Source organism: Pteropus medius, unplaced genomic scaffold, assembly GCF_902729225.1.
Source record: "Pteropus medius unplaced genomic scaffold, Ma_sr-lr_union100, whole genome shotgun sequence".
Lineage (NCBI taxonomy): Eukaryota > Metazoa > Chordata > Mammalia > Chiroptera > Pteropodidae > Pteropus > Pteropus medius.
In genome coordinates, this window is record NW_024346065.1 from 3,579,622 (window position 1) to 3,597,582 (window position 17,961).

General features: G+C 49.8%; 1 protein-coding gene across 1 annotated transcript in view; it reads left to right on the forward strand.

Moving 5' to 3' along the window:
- The first annotated feature begins 4,797 nt into the window (after positions 1 to 4,797).
- Positions 4,798 to 17,961, forward strand: part of GALNT16 (polypeptide N-acetylgalactosaminyltransferase 16) — a 73,086-nt gene continuing 59,922 nt past the window's right edge. Inside the window, exon 1 of the mRNA XM_039875350.1 lies at positions 4,798 to 5,361. Coding sequence (XP_039731284.1) covers positions 5,185 to 5,361 — 177 coding nt within the window. The 5' untranslated portion in view covers positions 4,798 to 5,184. The remainder of the gene's footprint in view (positions 5,362 to 17,961) is intronic.

Here is a 17,961-nt window from a genome sequence, read left to right on the forward strand (position 1 = left end):
CAATGGGCAAGCGGCATTGGCTTTACCATCTGAATGGGCTATGCGGCATTTTCATGAGACAAAATGGGGAGTAGCAGCAGCCCGCCACCCTAAATATTTATGCACTCATTTACTCGTTGCACAAAAACTGTGCTCGAAACTGCTGATACACAAAAGAAGGCTGCCGGGCCCTGCTCAGAGGATCTCCTATTCAAGAGTGAGAGACAGGCATGTGACAGGCACTGGCCTAGCATTTTGGGCCATCTGGTCTGCTCTGAGGATCTCTGCTACTCAGCTCTGCAGAGGCTATTGGAGGAGAGGAAGGGACCAAGAAGGTAGTGGAGATGGGGAGGTCAGGGAGGCCTTGGACAAGGCTCTGCCTCCAGGACCAATTCTGCTGACCAGCTGGCTTTATTTATGCATCTTTTCTTTGTAGGAATTCCTTCCTGTTAAGAAAAAGCATCTGACACATTTCTAATTAGCCCTGGAACTCTACAATCCTGTTATTCCCAAAAGCAACAGCTGGATTATTTCATGATCAGTGATAACATTTGTAGTTCCTGCAGTTATCCACCAAATCAAGGTCATTCCTCCCCTGACTTCTGATAAGACCACGAAGGACTTTCTCACCCCCTCATCCTGGGGCAACAGGGTTTGGCCCCTGGCCCATGGTTGGAGGAGGGAGCCAGCTGCTTCTGAGGAAGCATTGTTAGGGGGCCTGGGTCACTCATTAAACTGGCTCACACTGACCCTAAATGTGTCCCTCCCTTTCTCTGGGCTCTAGTCCTGCACCTAACTCTCAAGTGCTTGACTTAAGAGAGAAGTGCATGTTGCTCAGAGGTCCTCTACCCTTTCTCTTACCTCTGTCTCCCTTTTTCTCTCCCTTCCTTCCAACAGCAAATGCTTAATGAGCTATGTGCCACTATATCTCAAGCATTGTTCTAAGCACTGGGGAGACAGTGGTGAACAAAACATACCAGGACCCCTACCCCCATGAAGCTTACACTGCAGTGGCAGAAGCTGATATAAAAAGCCATGGTTACCAGACAAATAGGAGAATCATAACTAATAACTTTGAGCTCCTTTCAAAGAGTTAGGTCTTCTCTATCTATCATGGTTTATAGAAACTAAACTTATAAGTAACTTTTCCTTAGGTACAATGGTATATTAAAGTGCAGTCACCTGGTAATGAGTGGCAGATGCACCACTTGATGGCTGCCTGACCTCTGCAGGCATTAGTCTCTTCATCTGTGAAGTGGAGATGGTCATACTTTCCTCGAAGTGTTGTGGGGAGCATTCTGAACTGAGATTGTGTATCGGCACAGTGCCTGTTGCAAGGTAACATATGCTCTGTTTGCCATCCCTGCTTCCTTTCCTGCTCAGAGCAGATATGGGAGTCTAATCCATTCCCCGCGCCCACCTTTCCAAGGCCCTGCTGCTCTGGACAGGGTGAGAGGAGAAGCCAATGGTCTGAAAGGCAATGGGTATGCTGTCAAGGATAGACACCAGCAGGGGCTGGGGCCCTACCTCCAGTCCACACAGCAGAAACTCTGGAAGAGGCAGCCACCCACCTTTAGGGCAGGGAGTTATCCTTTTGGGACCTTGGGTGTAGCTGAAGAGGCCTGACTGGGGTCTGTACTCTTTCTTAGCACTGGTGAGCAATCCTGTGTGTGTGCCCTGGGCAGGCCCTTCACGAATCCCCCTCACCCCAGCAGCCAGCAGCTGCACTTGAGAGTGGGCCTCCAGGGGACTGGGCTGGTGACCAGGCACTGGATTTTGCACGCTTTATTTCATCCTACCTTTCCCAACAATGCTGCAAGTTAAGGGTTTTCATGTCCCATTTCAGAGTCCAGGAAACTGAGGCTAAGAGTGGTTAGGAATTTGCCCAAGTTACTCTCTTAATATGCGACAGAATCAGCATTTGTATTCAGGTTGTTCAACTCCAGAGCTAGGGTCTTACACAGAGCTATACCCTTTCTTCCCTCTGTTATCCACCGCCCCCCCAACCCCCAAATCCTCACATCAAATGCAGGGGCAGAGAGTTCCTTGGGGCCTCTGGGAGTGCCAAGGTCACACAGCATTTTGCTCAGCTTACCTGAGTGCTGGCTTCAGCAGTAGCAGCTTTAAAAGAGAAGGGGACCATGCCCGGATCATGCCCGAGAGAAAGGGACCATGCCCAAGGAACAGGAAATCTAAAACCGCACAACTGAAGGGACCTCAGAGGTCATCTTTCTGCCTCCCTCCTTTTACAGAAAACAGAGGCCCGGAGGAGAAGTGAGGTCCTTGCATACAGAATTTGTGACCACCTGGCAGACTGCCCAGTAGCCTCAGAAGCCCTGCACTGGTGTCCAGACACTGGAATAGAAAATAGACTGAATCCCAGCCCCACAACTCACCTGGTCTAGGACTCAGCAATCAAGAGCCTCACTGAGCCTCAAAGTCCTCGCCTGCAGGTAGTGGGTGTGTTAGAGATAATGTGTGCGAGATGCCGGCTCAGCAGCTGGCACCTGCTATGTACTCAGTGAGCTGTAGCTATTATTATCACGCTTGTTGTTTCCGAAGTTCAATGAATGTTAGGCAACACTGTCTCTCAGGTGTCGCTTTCATTCTATGGTTCTGTTGGAATCCATTCCTAGGATCAGGGAAGAAACTGCTCACTGTCATCTCTGAACACTGAACTCTATCTCAAGGAGGCAGAGGCCCAGCTCTGTGCGTATTTGGGATTAGACTCTGGAAGAAAGAACATAGGCTGTAGCCGAGGTGGTTCCCAGCCCTTCCAGTGTACCTGTGGCTTGAGGCCCCCTCATTTAACCTCTGTCTCTGTTAAATTTCTGTTGGTCAAATAAACATGGTGATTATCCACCCCGCTACCACACCCCCAGAGAAGTTTATTGTGTTCATCTAAGGAAGGGCTGGCTGTGAAGTCTAAAGTCATCCAGAGAGGTTAGGTTCCTAGGGCTTTTCTGGTGGGGGTTGGTGGAGTGGGGAAAGCTTCTCTTTGGGAAAGTTACCAGGGAGTGACTATTTGGCACAGATGTGCAACATACTCACCATTGAGCCAAGGGGTGACTTGGGAGAAATTCTGCCAAATTCTAGCGCCTCCTTTCCCCTCTCTTCTCATAGAGCTCTCCTTCTGGAGCCATCAGAAACCCCACCAGCCTGATTTTGGTTTGGCATAGTCCCGCTTTATCCCCTATGTCTAGGGCTGAGTTTGGAGCCTCTCACTAAGGGTTGGTGTGATAAGTTTGGATCCCACTTGGTACTCTCAAGGCCAAAAACTAGACATGCATAGACCAGGCTGGGATGAGGAGTGCAGCCTATGGCAACAGAGGACCATTCCCCAAGTCCTGGGAAATGGGAGCCTGTGTGGAAGTGGGGACACCAGGAGGGCAGTTCTCTTACACTTTCCTGTTGTCTGGAGATACTTGTGGGGTCTGATTTCTAAGGAGCAAGGTTTCTCTGGCTTCCTACGGAGGACATGACCACTGGGTCTGCCCCATGATTCCTGCATCTATTATGTGCGTGGTTAAGTCCTGAGTGCCGGAGAAACACAGGGAAATGAGTGGTGCTGATGGGGGTGGCTAGAGTAAGGCATGAGCTGTGACCTCACCATTTACCCGATTCCTGAGGCAGTTTCATTTAGAGGTCAAGACTCTTTCTGGCCCTTATGATGAGCCCGTGTCCAGCAGCACCAGCAGGAAGCAAATTCCTTGCCAACTCTGCCCCTGGCATTCCTCCTGAGTCCACACTCTCCCAGCCTGGCCAACCTCAACTTCCACTAAATCATTCCCAGCGTCCTGGACCCCAGCAATGCCAGGCAGCTCTCTTCCTTGGACATATCAAGTACTTCTATCCTCAGAACCTTCGCTTCTATGCAGCTGATACGCGCCCCAATACCCTGCCTCTTAAGAATTTATTCAAAGGATTTATCTACCTTCTTTGAGAAGCCTTCCCTCGGACCACCTTGCAATACATCATTTCCTCCTCTGTAATCCCTGCCTGATTTGTTTATTTAGCATCTAGTCATTTAGTGTCTGCTCTGTGCCCAGCCTGTGCTGGCCTCTTAGAACTAATGTAGCCCACCTTGCCTTCTGCCAGAGTGAGAGCAGTTCACACGGGATTCTCAATGCCACCAGGACTGGGGAAGAACCTCAATGATTTCTGTGTCCGTGTCTCTCACCACTGTTTTGAACTTTGTTGAAAGTGTCAGATGGAGAGACGGCTTCTACACTGGGCTCTGCCCACTAATTAGGTGCGTGGCCTTGGGAGAATCTTCCAGCCTTTCTGGCTTCCTTTCTTCTCGATGGAACGGTGATGATGATACCTCAGGGATGTCCAGGAGACAGTCGGGGTGGGGGTGAGGGGTGGAGGGACGCATTATGAAAGCTGGGAGCCCCAGAAGTTGTGGGGTGGTTGTACTCCCATTCTCCTTCTGCTGGCTGTGAAGCAGCGTCGCTTCCCCTTCGCTCTCTTCGAATGTCAAGTGCACCAGCTTCCAATCCCTCTTCCGGAAGGACCCTCGGGCGGGTAGCAATGCTAGGCTGCAGAAGATTTCAGTGCAAACTCGAGACTCTCCTCCCGCCCAGCCGCCCCTTCCCAAGGACTCGCGGAACACACCTTAAACCCTGCGCCAGAGTACAGTTCAAGCCCAGATCCGCAGCTCCGCGGCGCGGGCCCAGGTCGGGGTCGCGCATCTCCAGCCAGTGACTCAGGGCTGCTCGGTCCGGGGGTGGGTGGAAGTAGGCGGGATCCACCAGGATTGCGCGGGGGCAGCTGCCCGGCACTCCGTCACCGAGCGGTGGGAGCCGAGACTGGCTCTGGCCCGTCGCCATTCCGCCGCAGGCGTCTGCCTCACCGGGCCTTCCTCCAGCGCCGCTTCGCACCCGTCGCGTTCTTCTACCCGAGCGCAGCGGCCGGGACCGCCGGCGGGGGCTGGAGCGCAGGGCGGGATCTGCGCGCGAATGAATGGGCGCCCCGGGGACGCGCGCGCGCGGGGCTGAAGGGCATTAGGACCGTGAGGATCGCTCCGCGCGCTCGTCTCTCCCCATCACACCCCCCACCCCCCCACCTCTCTCCTTTTTCTGCTCTGCAGGACTGAGCTGCCGGGCGCGAGCGAAAACAAACAGCTGGGGCTGCGAGAGCCCCCGCCCCGGCCCCGAGAGCTCGCCGGCCCGGGCCCCCACTTGGGGCGCCCGCCCGCCCACCATGAGGAAGATCCGCGCCAATGCCATAGCCATCCTGACCGTAGCCTGGATCCTGGGCACTTTTTACTACTTATGGCAGGACAACCGAGCCCACGCAGCATCCTCGGGAGGCCGGGGCGCTCAGAAGGCTGGTGGGAGGCCGGAGCAGCTCCGCGAAGACCGCACCATCCCGCTCATTGTGAGTCTGCTCTGCGCGTCCGGCGTCCGGCGTCCGGCGTCCGGCGGCAGGCGGGGGAGCCGCGGCGCGCATCCTAGCCCCGCGGGGCTGCAGAGGGCGCGGGGCCCGGCCGGGGGCTACGTGCCCGCGGCGCCCTGTAGGCTTTGTATTTGTTGGAGCATTCCTGCCCGTTGTTATGGCAACCTCCGTCGGGCCAGCGGGGCCAGGGCGCACGGATGGAGGGAGGGTGACAGCGGGTGGGGGCTGGGAGAAAGTGCTGCAAGTTTGGTGGGCCCGGCGTGCGCGCGCGAATGGGAACGTGGCGGCTCTCTCGGTACCGCGCCGCCCGGCCGGGCCGGGGGCTGCGGGCGCCTCACCAGCCCTGGAAGGAGGCTGGACCTTGTGCGCAGCAAGCCGGCGGTGGCAACTGCGCGCGGCTGAGCGCGTAGGTGGCCTTGCGCACCCCTTCTCCAACCTCCTGAGGGCTAGGGACGTGGGGTGGGGTCATTGGGTAAGACTTAGTCACTAGGGGCTGCGCCCGGCTTTGCGACCCTTGAGCCCGGGTCAACTTGAACCAGCTTCTTTTGCACGGAGTATTACCCCACTAACACCCCCGGGGTTCTCTTGGTCAGGGAAAGGTCTTTTCCCGTACGCGCCTCTTACTCCATCACAACGGGTGAGCTAGCAGTGTCTGCGCCCGGGCTAGGAGATCCCCTTTCACGAAGTCAGCCCTGCAAAGTCAAGGCGAGCGGGGAAACAGGCATCGGAGCACGGCGGGGGGTCTCGGCGGAGCTCCGGGGGCCTTTGACGCTCCAAGGACCCGGGCTGAGCGTGCGGAGTCCCCGCTGCCCTGCAGGGGGCGTGCCTCTCGCCGCCTCCGCCAGGGCTTGGGGTGACGACTCTGTGTGTCAGGGGCACCTGTTGAGGCAGAGGTTCTGGGACCTGCGGAGAGGCGAGCTCCCGCAGCTAGCCGCCTTCTTCCGACCCGGGCAGGTGATGAGCGAGAGCCTTGGGCGACCTGTGGGCGACCTGCTGGACGGGGGCAGCCTGACTGGACGAGGACCAAGAGTAGAGAAGAGTGTGGGGCCGGGAGTGGGGAGTGGAGCTGGAGTGGCCATTGTGACGTGAAAAGATCTGGGCCTCGGGAAGGAGGGGTCTGGAGCTTCTTACGGAGGTGCAGCGTCAGGACAGAGAAAGCTTGTGTGGAGTAGAATCTAAGATGTTTGTGCAAAGGCCGCTGGGCCCCAGGAATATGGCGGTGGTGGTGGTGATGGGGGTGGGGTGTCGGTGTGGAAGTGCTCTCATATTCCCATCCTGCTCCAGTTCTGTATCTTATTACCCACCCTGGAAAAAGTAAAAATCTTCTGCAAAGGAACTGTATTTCTGACTTCGCTTGAGACCTTGGGGTTTGCTGGTTTTCTCTTCTCCCCCAATTCCCCGACCCCTGTCTGACTGAACTCTCTGGAGCAAGCCTGATTAGGTGGAACATTCCTTTCTGAAATGAGAGTCACTGTCACTAGGACACTGTTTTCAAAGCACTGTGGATGTTTGGACAGAAAGGCTGATGAGGAAAAAGCCTCCTGTGTCAAGACCCCAGAGTGTTGGGATCTGGGTGGACTCTGAGATCAGCGTGGAACTGGCCAAACCAGTAGGGGCCTCAGTCCCCTCTGGGAGTGTCCACACAATGGACTTATCTAAGCTACCCCCTTCTTATATTCTGAGAGGGCCAGCCCTGGTCTCAGGTTAGGTGGGCCTGAAGTGGCAGGGGACAGACTGGCTGGCCAAATGTTCTGTACTCTATGTGGTATGATGGGAGGAGGGTCTGAGCTGGAAGAGAAGGAGATGGGGAGAGAGGGGGGAGATTGAGGGGAAGAGAACACAGAGAAATTACTTCCCAGAGCCCTAGAATGGGTCTCATCACTTTTGTCTCTGCTTTAGAATCCTGGCCTTGATCTTGGATCTCTCCCCTCTTTCTTGGAGCGCCCTCCCAGATTGGCCAGGAAGGCCACTCAGACTGAGAGCCCGGGGATGGTGTGGAGGGCACTGCTGGAGGCATGTAGCGGTCATTTTGAGAGGTGAAAATGGGAGGTCATTGGGGGCTCCAGTGAACATCCTCTCACCCTGTCCCAGTTCCCATGGGGTTTGACTTGCTGCAGATTAGGAAAAGGCTGTGAATGGGAAGCTAAGTTTAAAGTGTGAAGAAGTATCAGGAAGATTCTTGGGAGCCAGGAAGTGGGGATGCAGGAAGAGAGAGAGTGGAAGTTTCTGGGTATGAGTGGCAGAGCCTTCTCTGGCCACATAAGGACATAGCCAGCACTCTCTCTCTCTCTCTCTCTTTCTCTCTCTCTTCTCTCTCTCTCTCTCTCTCTCTCTCTCTCTCTCTCTCTCTCTCTCTCTCTCTCTCTCTCTCTCTCTCTCTCTCCTCTTAAGCTTTAGCCCTAGGTGCCTGTCTAGGCATTAGTCCCCGTGCACACACTGCCTTTGTCACAGCCTTGCACTGTATTCCTATCTTCCAAGATATTTCACTGTAGTGGGATTCTCAGTCATCTGCCCTGTCTCCTCATTGAATGTAAGCTGTCATACAGGGACTATACAGGAAGCTTCTTGCATCCCCACATTGATGCACACAGCAAGACTTAGTAAGGACTGGTTAGATGAGTGAAGTTAAGAGTTCTGCTCATCTCTGGGAGCAGTCAATGGTCCTAGCTTCATGTCCCCCTTGTATTTTATTCCCAGCTCCAACCTAACTTACCTAAGGAGATAGCGGCATGCATATTCAGCTTCTCTGGGAGTTGAACCCTTTGTTCAGGTGTGGCTGAGGATAGGCCTTCTTCCTGAAATCTATGGTTAAGCTCTCACTGGGTCTTCTTGCCATTCCCAAACATGTCTCTGTTTAGTTGGGCCAGGACACTGCATGTGAATTTCTAGATTCTTAGAGAATGATGTGGCCGGCCCTGCTGACAGAGAATGAGAAAATTCAGACAGGCGTCATTATCACTCCCTTGGGGAATCAGAGAGCTGAGGAGGGAAAGGGAGGGTCTGCATAGCAGCCCCGGCCAGGAGGCAGCTCGTCTTCACAATGTCTGTGCTATTCGTAGCCAGCCAAGTTGCTTCTGGACCTAGGAGGCCCCTTTTTGGCATCGTGGGCTGTCGGCATGGCAACCATACAGCCAGGATTTCTCAGGGAGGTCCTGATTTTTAATATTCTGTCCTGCTGTCAGCCCATGTGTCACAAATTTTGATGGGAAAAATTGGTTATGGAATCTGTAAAATAAAAGGAGATACCGACTCCATCCCTACATGGCTACTTAGGTGCGGCAGGATTTGCGATTTTTCCATGCTATACTTGATGGGCAAGGGAGTGGATCTGGGCACGTCCACTGAGCCTGCATGGATACATGCTGGCATTGGACGGCAGTGAAGGCAGGAGGCGAAGCAGACACGGCTGGTCTTCAGTCTTTAGGCCTCACAGTTGAGAAGAACATTTGTGACTGGTTTGGGACTCAGGTTTTTCATATGTGAATTCATTGGGATGCTAAGATGTTACATAGAATTTCATTTTATAGACATATTTTAAAGAGTATTCATAATGGGTATTTTCAGGATCATACTGGTGTACTCATTTGTAACATATCTTATTTGGAACCATGAAAGTTTTATTTATTTATTTATTTTTAAGCCTACAGCACCCAGTATTCCCAGGTGGTCTCCCATCCACGTACTAACCAACCCTGCTTAGCTTCGAAGATCAGGCATGTTCAGAATGGCATGGCCGTAGGCCAGAATCATGAAAGTTTTTAGGCAAGAGTTTTCCTAAACTGGAGTTTCTTATTCTACAGTTGAGATGCTACTGAGTAACTATGGACAAAATATTTAACATCTCTGGACCTTGGTTATTCTAAGTATTAAATTTCAGTTAAATGATTTCTAAGATTTGTTGATCCTTAGATAAGCTGATGATAGAAGTGAATTTGATTTCTAGAGGTGAATAAATGGCTTTAAGGGAGTTCTGAAGGGTACTGTGAGGTTTATGGTTTGTGGAGGGACACCCCCCGTCAGGAGAAAGTTGTGCAATGACTCTCGAGGCCTCGCAAGGTTCCTCCCCATTACTTAGCAGAAAAGAACACATATGATGGCTTTCCAGCTTTGTTCTCTGAGAGCAGAGGCTTCAGTCAGATCTGTCTGAGTTTATATTTTATTTATAATGTATGCCTTTGGTAACTGGGGGAATATGATTTGCCTAAATGACAGAAAATGATTTTATATTTAATTCGTCTAGGTGCCACATACAAGAAAGAGGGAGGGAGAAGCACAAACACCCACAATTCCCTTTGCCAAATGTTAACATTGAAAGGGCCTGATTTCTTGCCACTGGGGTTCCATCCAGGGTCATGACGAGACCTGTTTTTAGGATTTAAGGATAGCACGGAAGCACCTGACAGACTGAGGGCCACCTCCCCGGGAGACCTGAGGCCCAAGGGCACAGGATTAGTTGCAGAGTGCTTCTCATTCTGGTCCCTTATTTCTGGGCAGTGACAGCAGTTGCCCCACTGGCTGCTCTGAGAGCTTTGGGGCTGACTTTTTTCTCTGGTGGCTCTGTGAGCAGAAGAGGCACTGGCTCTGCAAGTGCCATTTAAGTCAATATGGAGGGCCACTGATAGGCAAGGCTGGGCCAAATTCCCTGGGGAACTTCTTGTCTTGCTGTAATGAAGGACACTGCCCTGGGGTTTAGAGGTGAGCCTGTTGCCGAGCAGTTCATTACAGTTAGAAAATTGAAAATTTATCCCTGTCTGCTTCTTGAGACCTTCTCCATGACCAGTGGGGCAAAGACACAAGGAGGCTAAACAGACAGGAAACCCAAGGCTTCTCGAAAGAAGCAGGGAGCAGAGCTTTCAGACTTGTCAACAATGGTTACACTTGGACAGTAATTTGGTTCACTAAATCAGACACCGTGGTTGGTGCAGTCACAGACTGTGTAGCCTGCTCTGAAAATGGTTTCAAGTGGCTGAGCGTCTCTCTATACACCTACCATCTTTGCTCTGCACCCGTCCAGCCTCTGTAATTGCTGTTACCTCTGTATTATATTTATGGTGGCTGATTCATTGAACACTTTGAGGTGTTGTACAAGCTTTAACCTCTTTGAATCCCCTCAACAACTTAATGAGGAAGGTGTCATTAACAGGTTCAGTTAACATATGAGTAAATGAAGCTTAGATTCAATGACTCACCCATGATCTAGCAACTCGTGCATGCCTCTGAAACTCACATTTCTGCCTCTGAAGCCCATGTGCGTCTCCTTTCCCCTGAAGTATCTATAGGGCAAGATCCAAGTCTGATGCATCCGGGTATCTTTCCTGGAGCACCTAGATCAGCACCCTTTGAATTCACTGCATGAACATTTGCTGGGGGAAGAAAAAAACATGCAGAACAAAATGTTAGCAATAGGAGTGTAGGATTACAGGTAATTCTTTCCATTTTTTGGCTGTTTCCAACATTTTCTATAATAAGCATCTATTAACATAATGATAAAACCAATAAAGATAATTATTTTTAAAAATACTTGATGCCTGGATAAAATCACTCTTGACTCCTCAGAGTGAAAACTTCCTAACCATGTCTCACACTTCTGAATCCTCCATGGATGCTTAGCATTAGGCCAATAGAAAAGGCAGGAGACTGATTTGAATTATTCTGTAGGGTCCCAAGGAACAGAACTGGGGCCAGTGGGTAAAAATTTCAGGGAGAAAGATTTCTTTTCACCAGAAGGAAAACTTTCTCATCGAACCATCTGTCATTAGAAGGGTCCAAAGGCCGACCAGGTTTTCTCTTCACACTCCCAGTTAACAGGTCAGCGCTTCTTTCCAATGGCAGTGGGGAGGAGGAGAAAAAGCCTCCTTGTCTTGACTGTCTCCTGAGATGTCAGGCAGCTCTGAAACAGAGTTCAAAATGGGGTCCAATTATTGTACTGCTAGAAACCTGGCACCCTGGGAAGCAGGGCTGGCCTAACACACTGCAGCCAAGGAGGAGGGTGACTAAAAGAAACTCATAACTGCCGCTGTGCTGTCCCCTCCCTGTTCCTTTGGAGCTGCCAAGCAGGGAAGGAGAGGGGACCAAGGCTGGTTACAGACAAAGCTGCAAAGTGGGAAGTTTTGGTCATTAGCATCTTGTCTGCTGTCAAGGACTGAGGCCCACAAAGGTTTTCTAGACCCGCTGAGGCCCTTTGAGTGTGACCTTCTCATATTCTGCTTCTTTTATTTCCCTCGCCCAACCTGGAGAGAGTTCACAGGTAGCCTGTCCTTGTCTCCCAAGACCCTGCCCAGTGCTTGTTTGGGTGGCTCAGGCTGGCAGTGCACCTGAGCTATGTGTTTATGGAGGAAAATAAAATAAAGCAGCAAAAGGACACTGACAGGAAGATGGCCAGGATAGTCTCTCTGATAAGATGGTGTTTGAGCTGCAGCACGAATGGAAAGAGTAAGCCATGTAGGCATCTAGGGAGAGAATGTTCCAGACAGCTGAAGCCCAGGGTACCATCTCTGCAGGGTGTGTGCTTGGTGCGCTTGGCTGGGACAGCCTAAGCAAGGCTAAAAGTGGCCCAAGGTGGAAGGCTAGATCATTAGGCCTCATAGACCGTGGTAATAAAGACAGCCTCAGAAACATATCCCTGAGTCATCAGGAAGTGATAAATTACATTCAGTGTACGGGCTTGGTACATCAGGGAACTACGTCATTCAGTTTAGAAAATTTTCCAGCAGTCATGGTCAAATGTATTAGTAAGTGTTGGTTCTCAAACAGGTAAACCTAAGTTCTTTGAAAATGTTCTATGGCTGGAACATTTCACTTCCTTATAATGTGAGATCAATGAGGTACTTTGTGTATGTGCTCGTGTGTGTGTGTGTGTGTGTGTGTGTGTGTGTGTGTGTGTGACTAGTGAGAGGGAATGGAGAGCACTGGTACTTAAAGAGATTTAAAAGACAAGTTGATGGCACTCTTATTGAAATATTGGAATAGTGCAGGATGGGGAGGGCTCTGCTTCAGAGGGAGAGTTTTGTATGGGAAGAATTCCTCTGTAAGGTGGTACCTGACCAAGGCCCTCTTTGTTTCTCATCTGGTTCATCGTGTTCTTTTCAGGTGCATTTGGGTCTCTGGAAAGGATGTTTTCTGGCGATGTGGGAACTTGGAATTTTTGCCCTTTCTTTCCCCAGTCACAGATCCCTCTTTTGCACAAGCAGACACCTGAAGACTGGTGTGTCCAGACCTTCCCTCAGACATACAGATGGACACCTGTCCCTGGGTGGACACCCGAGGCCTGGCAGGATCAAGGATCCCACATAGCTTTTTTTCAGGCGGACGGTGGATGAAAGGAGCTGCTTAAAAAAAAAAAATGACTCTGCCTGGGTCTGTCTGAGGCTGGGTCACCAATGTTCAGATGGCTTCCCAGTACCCAAGTGACTGGTATGATATAGCTTCATGTGTCCCAGGCAAGCTGCAGGTGCTCTATTTTAGTGGTTTAGGTCACGCATGCTCAATTTCAGACCCCTGTCAGTCACGCCCTTTTAGATGTGCTTTTTGGAGTTCAGATTTTCATCCCTTTATTTTCTCACAGCAGCTATGGCTTTTAGCTTCTTTAAATAAACCGTTGGGGAGGGCTTCTGACATTCCAAGGTCTTTCATATCCAGGGGGTCTGGCCTGGAGGTGTCACAGCCAGAGGAGACCCCTATTGTTTTCCAAAATTGCCAAGCCTGTGGTCAGTTCCAGAGGTGTTAGCTTCTGGTGCAAGTCTGTGACCAGGTTCTTTGTTTGAAGGCCATATTTTCTCCTCCTTGTGAAATCCTTCACTAGGGGTACTGTGGGAGGCTGGGGCATTATACCAGAGTTTGGGGTGGAGCCTGGCTAGAGGATCAGGGAGAAGGAACGTGTGATCAGTGAGTGATGTTTGCTGTGGTGTTGGTGCTTGAAGGAGTGAAGTGTCAGGAGTGAGCCACAGCCCCAAATAGTTCATCAACCCAAGAGACCAGAGGAGGAAAAGGAAGCAAGGGACAGAGCACACACACTGTCAAAGACCAGGGAAGGTGATGGAGGACCTTTTGGAGCTTCAAGCCAAAAGAGATTTGTTAGGTAGAGAGCAGAGGCTGCCCATACTAATTAATGCTTTACTACAGTCTTGGTGCCACCTTGGGGCATGAAAATGGCAAGGGCCTTCTCCCCAAACACCAAAAGGAAATGGCTCACTCCTGGATGCACCCTAAGATTGCCAGCCCCTATTTTTTTGCATAGCAGAGAAGGTAGCATCACCTAGACAGCCTTCTAATTGGACAGGGTCTCTGAACCACACCTGGGCAGGGGTAGGAGCTGGGGCTTAGCCAGGTGGGGATGGGCTTCCCTGAGAACTGCAGGGCGTAGAGCCTGGGAGATCTGAAAGCCAGTGTTGGGGAAAAACTGTGGGCAAGCCAAGCAGAGAGAGTAAGAAAGGGCCTGGTCAGAGAGCGAAACCCGTTGTTCAGAGGAACCAGACCATCGTTCCCTGAGCATACTCACAGGGGCTCTGATGGGAAGCTAGCATCCACCCACGCGTAGGGAGAGCCCAGCGTGGTCCAGACCTGTAGTCACCAGCCACATGTGGCTACTGAGCTCTTGAAATGTGGCTAGTGCAACAGAAGGAACTGAATCTTAAATTTTATTTAATTTTAATTTATTTAAATTTAAAAGCGGATATGCATTTCAGTTATTGGAAAACTTAGGAGTGTTTAGAAGAACTTCAATATGTGGAATCTATATTTTCAATTGTAAATTTTATGATATCTCAATACAGATCAAATATTTCTGGCAAAAATTTAGTATCTAAGTTGAAATGGTTTGTAAGTGTAAACTACACACTGGACTTCAAAGATTTAGTACAAAAAAGTAAAATGCTTCACTAATTTTTAAAAATATCGATTATGTGTTGAAATGATAATATATGAACATACTGGGCTAAATAAAACGTTATTAAAATTATTATCACCTGTTTATTTTTACTTTTTTAATATGACTACTAGAAAATTTTGAATTATATATGTGGCTTGCATTCTGTTTCCTTTGGACAGCTCTAGTCTTTACATGAGTTCATGACCCCTCTCTTCAGTGCTCAGAGGTTGTCTGAGGAAGGTTATAGATAAAGAATATGGCCATGTTCCTGATTTACCTTGACTTCAAGATAGTCCTTTCCGGTCCATCTGGTGCTGAGTTCTTGGTTCCTAAGTCACCATCATCTATGGGCGTGGAACACCTCTCAGCGCCAGCCCTCGTCCTCATCCCGTCATTAAAACCCAGATCAATGCTTTCTGCAATGTCTTCTCTTTTTAAAATCCCTTCTAAGCTCTGGCTGTGATGACAATGGGTTTTGGAGGAGGGGTAGGAGCAGTAGAGGCAGGGAGCCTTTCACTCCTTTGGAAGGGAGAGAGATTAGTTCCAGTCTGTTGCTTTTGGTGTTTCATCTTTGTCCTGTTAGAGCAAGAATGACATATAGGCCTCGGCTCTACTGTTAACTCAGAACCTATGGAAGTGGCAGCCAGGAGCATTGTGGTGAGAAGGATTCTGAAGCTGCATCCAGACTGAATGGGAAAGAGGAGATTGATCAGCCATGTCTGTGAAGGGCATGGACAGGCACTGCATCATGAAGTTGTCTTCTCTGAGTGATTTTTCTCCACCTTGAAGACCTGATAGGTTTTAAGACAATTTTAAAAAGCAGAGATGAAGCTTGCATTGAGTCAGATGTGCAGAGGGGAAATAGGTCATCTCCATGGATTGGAACCCTAACTGAGGAGGTGTGATGAGAGCTTTAAAACATTGTGCAAACTTTTAGTAACGTCTTTTACTTACTTGATGGAGATGAGTTGGCTCTGGTCTGGGACCAGCCTACTGGCAGCATAGGAGATGGTTAGACCTGAAACCCAAGGAGAAAGATAGGAACCTTCTTCTTCCCTCCCTTAAAAGCAGGCCCTGTGAATCTGAGAACATTTCCTGCTTCTTGGTGCTACATTTCTGTTCATGGCTTTGTTCAGGAGACAGCTTGAAACAGTGGACCCAGAGAGTCAGGGTTCATCTTCCAGCTCTGCCACGTATTAGCTAAGCATTCTGTGCCTCAGTTTTCTTACCTGTAAAACAAGGATACTAGTAGCCCCCACTTCAGTGGTTGCTATGAAGATTAAATGAATTCATTCATGTAAAGTATGTAGAACAGTGCCTAGTACATAGTAGTGCAATACTAGTGTTGGTATACATGTTAGTAATAACAATACAAGTTGTTATAATTTGTTAACTTTTATATTACTTATTTAATGCTACATAACAAATCACCCTAAAACTTAATGGCTTAAAACAGCAACAGTCATTTATTCTCTCTACTTGTGTCTGTGGCCCAGGTATTTGGGCATGGCTTGGCTGGGTGGTTCTGGCTCGGGGTTTCTCAGTGAGGTTGCAGTCAGCTGTCAGCTGGGGCTGCTGTCATGGAAAGGATCGAAGGTGGCTGTCTCATGTGGCTGGCAAGCTGGTGCTGGCTATTGGCAGGAGGCCTCATTTCTTCTCCACATGAGCCTCTCCACATGTCTGCTTGAGTGCCTTCATGGTATGGTGGCTGGCTATCCCCAGAGAAGGCACTCCAGGAGACCAAGGTAGATACGGCAAAGCCTTCTTAACTTAATCTTGGGAGTCACATTAGCAAAGGAGTGATGTGGTCTGATAGCATTTTGAGAGACCTCTGTGGCTGCTGGTTTGAGAAGAGACAGAAGGGAGGGCAGAAGCCCTTTTGACTGCCTGGTACATGCCAGGAGCCTGCCAGTTGTGTTGCATTTACTTTTCCCCTTAACTGTCAAGGCTGGCTTGTGACCTGAGTATTACTACCCCCATTTTACAGATAAAGGACCTGACTCAGGGAGGGCAGGTTACCTGCCAATGGAACCAGGGTTACCTGGCACCAAAGTCTGAGGAGATGCCAACTTCTCAGGAGGCCCACTGCCTGATGGCATGCCTTACGAGGGGAAAACAGACTTTGTGAAGGATCTTAATTTCCTTATTTCTTGAAATCAGAATGGAAAACCTAAGAAGGCCAAGAGATATTCATAGATTGGACAAAGAAGGGCCATAGGGACTAGAGCTGTAGGGGAGATCCAGGCACTGGAGTAGAGTTTGGAGGGTTTTATGGACTAGAAGGCTGTGGGCTGGGTAGAGTCTCTGCTATTGGTTTAGGCTCTCCAAATTAACAGAACCTCTAAAGTCAGGGAAGCCTTGGTGTTACCTGCACTCTGGAGAGTTCCATGCAGAGGGATCAGGCCCACCCACCTGAGCTAGAATGCCTTGCAGTAGTAAATGAACTAGGTCAACATATGTCAGCACAAATGAAACTTAAAAACATGATGTTAGAAGGGGAGAAAAAATGCGATTGCAGATAATTTAGTATAATACATTTATGCAAATTAGAATATAAAATGATTGTGTCTGTCGTTCCTGGACGTGTGCATGTATGTGTGCATATATATATATTTCAAAGAATAACAATGGACCAAAGAGGACACACTTAAGACAGCGAGTGTTGCTGGCCAGAGACAAGGGAGGAGACCAACAAGGAGATTGACTTTATTTGTCATGTTTTATTTCATTTTCTTTTTTTTAGAGGAGAGAGGCTTGAAGCCAATCTGACAAAATGTTGACAAACTGAATTCTAGAGGCAGTGCAGGTGATTCTCAGTCTTTGTAGTTTGGGGAATTAAAAAAAAAACCAAACTTAAATCTAAAAACTTATAAAAGGAAAGAAAGAGCTGGTGCCTCAAGGTTCCTGGGTCTCAGCTGCATGAAGATGGAGAAGAAGAGTAGTGGAGGACCGAAGGCAAGGTTCCTGCTGCCCCAGAGACCCCATAAAGCTGTCCCCCACGCAGCACTGTTTTCATTTGCCTGAAGGACAACCAAGTGATTCTAGGTGCTCATATAAGGAGAGGGGAAATCCATTTCAGCTCTAGACCTTGTGAGGTTTGTGAGGTGTCCCACTAGAAACCACCAGCCGAATCTCTGGAGCAGAAGGGAGAGAAAGGACAAGAGGGAAAGCAGGGCAATCCCAAAGCCGGTGGACCCCGGCTCCGCGTGTCTGTCCTCCTCACTTTCCAGTGCTCTGTGAGCTCCAGGGGTGGAAGTCTCTCTCCTTTGCTCCAGCAGGGCTATGTGGGCAGGACACCTGCCCAGCCCTTCATCCTCTTGGGCTCCGCATGGTCGCGTGACCCGGGGAGCTGCGGTCTGCCATGGCTCTCTCTTCTCCCAGGCCTGTGGCATTTCTGAGACTTGATATTTCACTGGCCTGGGGAGCCCAATCCAGTCCGCATCACTGCAGACGCAGTCCTCTGCCTGAGCGTGGGAGTGCTGGGTAGGAGCTGAGCCTGCCCTCAGGGCCGGTTAAACCCCAAGACACCATGATGATCCTTAGAGGAACGATATTCATTCTGAAATTACTTCCTGCGGGTGAGTACTTGCATACCTGGAGCACTTCAAAGACCAAGTGTTAGGACTATTAATTTTCATAAGTTACCTGATGGGGTTTGCCCCAAGGGCCTCTGAGAGACATCAGAATTGACAAAGATTATATCTGCACTGATTTTT